General features: G+C 36.0%; 1 protein-coding gene across 2 annotated transcripts; it reads right to left on the reverse strand.

The window, feature by feature from the left end:
* Positions 1–153: 153 nt before the first annotated feature.
* LOC123544657 (uncharacterized) lies at positions 154–5,466 on the reverse strand. Of its 2 annotated transcripts, none has more exons than XR_008369174.1 (4): positions 5,017–5,466; positions 2,331–2,869; positions 1,273–1,440; positions 154–663 (listed from the first exon to the last, which is right to left on the reverse strand). XR_008369174.1 is itself a non-coding variant. In XM_053533874.1 (4 exons), the coding sequence occupies exons 2-4, from the start codon at positions 2,427–2,429 to the stop codon at positions 484–486; spliced, it is 414 nt and encodes a 137-aa protein (XP_053389849.1). In that variant the 5' UTR covers positions 2,430–2,869; positions 5,017–5,458; the 3' UTR covers positions 154–483. The 2 variants fall into 2 exon arrangements, 1 of the variants encoding a protein (XP_053389849.1); XM_053533874.1 differs by having other exon boundaries at positions 1,306–1,440; positions 5,017–5,458.
* Between the last annotated feature and the right edge of the window lie 534 nt (positions 5,467–6,000).

The following is a 6,000-nucleotide window of genomic DNA, read 5'->3' on the forward strand; positions in this document are numbered from 1 at the left end:
TGCTTACTGAAGCTTTTTCCAAAGCATACTAAATATCGGTACAAGATATTTGCTTGCGCGCCTCGTGAGATCTGATCTGGCAAAATCTATCTACTGCATCCCAGATCAATCTACTGTTATAACAACCCTATTATACGTAGAAATTCCCCTCGAAAATTACTCTTGTCCTCGTGGATAATCCATCAACGTCTCAATTACACAGCATTGTTAATGGGTGAACATCTTGTGCTAATCCAGGAAGAGTTATCAAACATTGCATTGGTGGTGGCCTAGAAGGCTAAGATGACACAGAAAGTTACTGTTTAGTTTTAATGCTACACAAGCATGGAAAATGAAGATAAACATCAACCCAGAGCAAGAATTTGCAGAAAAGATAAGCGCTTTAATGTTAATATTCCACCTGAAGTTATCAAACAAAGTTCTATGACCCTAAAAACAGACATTACTTGAAGCAACTGTACAAAATCTACAACTGGACCATTTCTAAACCCAATTTTGGGACAACTGTGATACAGTTAAACAAGAGTTAACACTATTACCTGTCGGCGCTTGGGGTGTCTCTGATCTGTGTGACTCGCACTGTATACCAGACGAGGGAGGTGACCAGTCCTGCAAGTCTGGCAATGACACTACAGTGTGCTGGTCAAGCTCATCTGACGAAGACTGAAATTAGAATAATCACTGAAGTATATTCATATGCCATAATGATGCTTTATCAGTAACTGTATGGCCAAAGTCCAAGAGTAGGTAAATCTGCAATCAAATATGAAATATATATCATAAACATCTACAATTCAGCTACACTTCAGGATGATCATGTGTACAAAGGAACCAGTGTTGCACATGCCAATCAACAGGCCAAGAAGCAAACAGACCAATGGACAAACCAGACAAGATATTTTGTTTATTCCCATGATTAGACACAAAAAAGCATGTCTGCAGTTTTTCTTTATATGTGTTTGTTCATCACCTTGAAGAATATTTTTATTTTGTTTTCTATTACAGTTAGAATTCATTATGTTGATATCGCTTATGTCGAAATTCCTGATATTTCGAAATATCACACGATTTTTCATTATTTACAAGCTTGAATATTATCACTTGTACAAAATTGTAGAAAAGAAATTATGATAAAATGACAGCAACATTGGCACTCCTTTCCGGTGGCATCTACATCTTTCCAGTGGCATTTATGTCAAATATTTACTAGATTCAACATATTCTAGATTTAAATCTGAAGACTTTGATATAAACAGCCTGTAAATATGGCACCTAAAGTTCCATTTCACACCACTATGTTCCAACCATGCACTCATTGGATGCAAGAAGAGTTGCGTCAAGAACAGCAATCGGCGCCGTGGTCACGATCTGAACCTCTGGTGCCACCTCTTCCATTGTACTGGACGGCTTGTTGGTCGCAGTGTGCACCTCTTCTCCTACCTGACAACACAAGAGATAAGACATTTATTTAAATTACACTGTTTGGCAGAAAGTACCTTATGAATAGAACTATCACTTATGGTTCATTATAAATACCCCAACAATACCTCTTCATCAGAGACAAGCTGGATCATTTTGAAAAAGAAGAATATTTTGTAAGCATTCTGAGGATAAAAGTATGTTTTGGCGAGAATTGGTGTGGTGTCTTTTTGTTAGCATGTGTGCATGGGATGCGACTTGATATATGTCATGACTCAGTACAGCTGCCACATCACATTGTAATGTGTGGGTATAACAAGTGGATATAAGTGCCTTCTTTACACCTTTGAAACTTAAAAGAGAATACCACATCAGTATGACATCAACTATGGTAACTGCACTATTCAGTTGGAAAGCTTTAAAGGTGCAAGAGTGTTTGGTTTCATCTAGCTAAACTTTAAGCAATGGTAAGGTTGAAATGTTGAATGTTAAAACTATTCTATCAATATAATGTTTCATGGCATCGCGGTGTAACAGCCCAGTTTTTCCCCCATTAAGTTTTTTTCCCCAGGGAAAACCTAGACTGGCCCAGTTTTTCCTAACATAGTCGACTTCTTTCCTTAGGAAAAACCTAGCCTGCCCAGTTCTGTAAAAGCAGAAATTTTCGCGAGGGTTAAATTTCGCTATATTCACAAAGTCCAACATACTAGTATCGCTAAAATAGTTCCTCGCGTAAATATTCACCATAAATATAATTCAAATTAAAGAATGATACCATTTTCACAATGTCGCGAATATTAAACCTCGCAAACATACTCAAAATTTCAAATTCTCGAAATTTTGACCCAGCGAAAATATGTGCTTTTACAGTAAATCATTAGTAACTCATCGCACACATAATTTCACTATACCTTTTCAGTCTTCTTTTTGGTATATAAATATACCCGAAGTATCTTTAATTTTGACTCAATACAGAGTTCGTTGATTGTCTTTTCTATATTGACACACATGCCTTGGAAGTCTTTCAGTTCTGTTTCAAACTCTTGTAGAATACCTCGTTGGAAAACGCCGAATAGAAAGAATGCATCTAAAGCATGGTTAAGGTCTGCCTTTAAAGAAAGTGTTTTCTCAACCGTGAGATGGCAGACACAACCTCCTCATCGTTGCCTCACTTGCTTATAACACATGGATTGGTTGCTGTAATCCATCCATCCTAGCTCCAATCTTCTTATGGTCCTTTCCGCATAAGCATTTCCAGCCTTGAAACCACAGCTGCAGAGAGTAGATCGCTCTTTTTTTTTATTTCCCACGTAATTCATTCAATGCATTTGAGCACTGATCACCTTCAGTTTGAGACCTGCAGAAAGCAATTGCCGACACTATCACCATACGCAGGCAAGTATGATTTCAACGTATTGTCATCCATTAACAGCATGACACTGCAGTCAATCTACAAAAGCATAGTGAACAATTAAAAATTTAGAACTATTATGTGCTATCTATAAATATATGTAGTATGTATATCACATGTACATTGAACAAGGGAACAATCAAACACTTACTGAAATGTAAATTTACTTTCTTTACTGCATCAAATAAGAGGTATCACTGATGGTGAGGAATACCCTCGCTAAAGCTTTGACACAACACAAAGTGCTTGTTTTGAATACAATACAGAAGTAAATGAGAGCTGTAACTCTTGAAAACTGGTCCTGTCCAAATCATATATGTACTTGTTTTGAAAACACTGTGCTACATCTGGTCATAGTTTATATGTTTTCAAACATAAAATGTGCAACTGAATTCCTTATAAACTGTAGAAGAAGCTGAGCTGACAAACTTGCACACAGTAATCATGTGGTTATTTTCAATAAACCAAGTGTTATAATTCCTGTTGAAATCACTCTAAAGGGCCACTTTAAAAGTATCTGATACATCACCTTATAGTTATCACTTTCAAAAATTATCATCCAATTTACTTGTAAACTGTAGGAGTTGTACTAAAAACATGCATGCAAGTGTTCTTAATGAACAAAGGGCTATAAATCCTCCTATAACATTCTGACCAAACAAAACAACAACAAACACTTTATGATAAACATGACCTGAAAGTTTCATCAAAATCCCTTGCAAACTGTAGGAGGAATTGCATTTAATGTGATATGGGATGGATGGGACATAACGGGATGTTATGTGATGTGACAAAACAACTTCATTCCGGTATAGCCCCCACTTCACTTTGTGATGCAGGGTATAATTACACCACGAGCCGTCTGTAAAGACAGACTGCACCACTATCTGAATGCATGCCAGTGTAAACAACCCTGAACATGGCAAAACATTTTTATAATGCTTTAAGTTTTCCAATGGCTGCAGTTTTTGTAACACATGTATTCCACATTTGTTGAATAACAGCCTGTAGAGATTGAAAAACTTGTGTGTAGTTTTAATGCAATACATACAAGATGTTCACTGATACAAATGCACATAAACTTAACCTGCCACAATTTTTTCACTGAAAAATTTCATTGGACTGCCATTCTTGTAACCAGTCTTAATTTACCAAACATGACTTGGATTGTAGTAAAGATGGTTAGAAACACACATGTGTAGTGTGAATATGTATGCAATGGTAGCAGAAATATGCACTTAATGCCATTGCACATACACATACACTTTAGAGTGAGGTGTGATGGGACGCTAAATGGTGATACAGGGATGAGTTGAAAAAATTATGCTCAAAAATTAATATAACTGTAATGTAATTGAGCAGCTAGTTTAGAAGAAATCAAGTATGCAGAATGATAACATCTGGTACTATTTCTGAAACCAGCTGATAACTTAATCTGTGATAAGCTATAAAGTTTGAGATATTCTGTCAGCTATGCATTTTGGACTTTGGCGACCATACAAAATTTTACAATGTGTGTCAGGCCTACGTGAAGTGAAATATACGGAATACCGTACATAAATATCACGCTTGCAGATCTAAATTTAATGCAGATGTGCAAATTATCTCTACAAAGTAATCACTGTAAATGCAGTGCAGATTGAGTGAAATGCTCATTAGCATTGTCATTCTTACTTGGACTCCGTCATGAATTTGAATTCTTCAATGGGCAACTTGTTTCTGTTTTTCTCAAAAATTTGGAATATGTCTCCATAAATCTCTCATGTCATCCATAATACGACATACTATTAGAAATAATACTAGGAGCATCAAAATGTACACAATTGTATGTTTGTGTCTGATGTAACTAGCATATCGTGTCTCTCCAAACAACAGCTTGAGGAAAAGAATCACATATATCCACACAAGATCCTTTCACTTGTCTTATATTATTACCCCAAATAGTACAAACGTGCTTGTATTGTCTGTTGTACAGTTAACTGCTAAACACTGATAACAATAACTGCTCAAGGGCCATGATAAAATAAAAAAAATATAGTTTCATGTGGAGAGTTAAATATAGATCTATCATTACTGAAAATTACGAAGAAACAGTCACAAAATTTGTGTTCCTGATAATCCAGATTTTCTTATGCAGTATGCAGTATGCAGTAGAAATTTATATACCAGTGTTATAACTTATATACCTTATCAGCGACAAGTTTTTGTAGTACAGCCGGCCCAATTCCTCTCTTCAAAAGAAATTCTTTAAGTTTGTCAGACATACTGCTGCAAATATAAAAAAATATTTACATTTCATTTACATTATCCTTCCAGGGCTGAAGATGGTCGCTGCATCTGAAAGCCACAGCATATTTTCACAAACCCATGTCCTTTCTGGAAGTACTGTGAATACTTTATCGCCATATACTTGTCTACCCTGATCTTGAAATTATCCTATGTCAGTGCTGTGACAATCTCAGAGAGAGATAGTAACCCATGTGATAAACATCTGTGAGAAAAAGTACTTTCTGACATTTTTTCGGAACGATTATTTCTCTAAATTCATGGGATATCCATAGAAACACATTAGACTACCATACAGTACATTTTACATTCACCAGGTCATGATCAGTTAACTTAAGAATTCGGCCCTATAGATTATCATATATGAATGATTTTCAGCTGAAAATGGTTGAAATAATGATTTGCAAGGACTATGCAGACTTCCATTCTTCACTGTTGACTTAACAATAGGAATATGTCAGGGGTTTAGGATATGGTCTGTCACCCTAAAGCTCCGAGTTCGATCCCGGCTTGGCCTTTCATTTCTTCATGTTTTTTTCTCTCTGAATTACATTGCGTGCTATATGTATGAAATGGCTTTTTTGCCTATATTTATTGGATATATATGTTGCAAGTTCATTCTCTATATTTTAGTACATTTATGATTTGATAAAATTTGTCATATAATCTCATCTGAACTATATAGAGAGAAGATACTTAGCACAATCAGATACATAGGTTACATGTTCCTGGCATATTAACACCCTTCAACAGAACTGTCGATAAGGCTAATTTTACATAGACAAGCAAAGCCAGGCTGCGTGGTCTAGTCGTTGTGCACCTAGCTTACAATAAGGGGGTCACTAGTTCAATCCACAACCCAGCCACAACATTCTGTGACATAT

This window comes from Mercenaria mercenaria, unplaced genomic scaffold (assembly GCF_021730395.1).
Source record: "Mercenaria mercenaria strain notata unplaced genomic scaffold, MADL_Memer_1 contig_3176, whole genome shotgun sequence".
Taxonomy (NCBI): Eukaryota; Metazoa; Mollusca; class Bivalvia; order Venerida; family Veneridae; genus Mercenaria; species Mercenaria mercenaria.

Excerpts from the sequence above, each read along its gene's own strand:
- LOC123544657 (XM_053533874.1), bottom strand. The coding sequence starts at position 2,429 with ATGTGTGTCAATATAGAAAAGACAATCAACGAACTCTGTATTGAGTCA. Across the intron at positions 1,441-2,330 it reads CCAAAAAGAAGACTGAAAAG|GTAGGAGAAGAGGTGCACAC; the intron begins GTATAGTGAAAT and ends TTGTGTTGTCAG. Across the intron at positions 664-1,305 it reads TTGCATCCAATGAGTGCATG|TCTTCGTCAGATGAGCTTGA; the intron begins GTTGGAACATAG and ends TTCTAATTTCAG.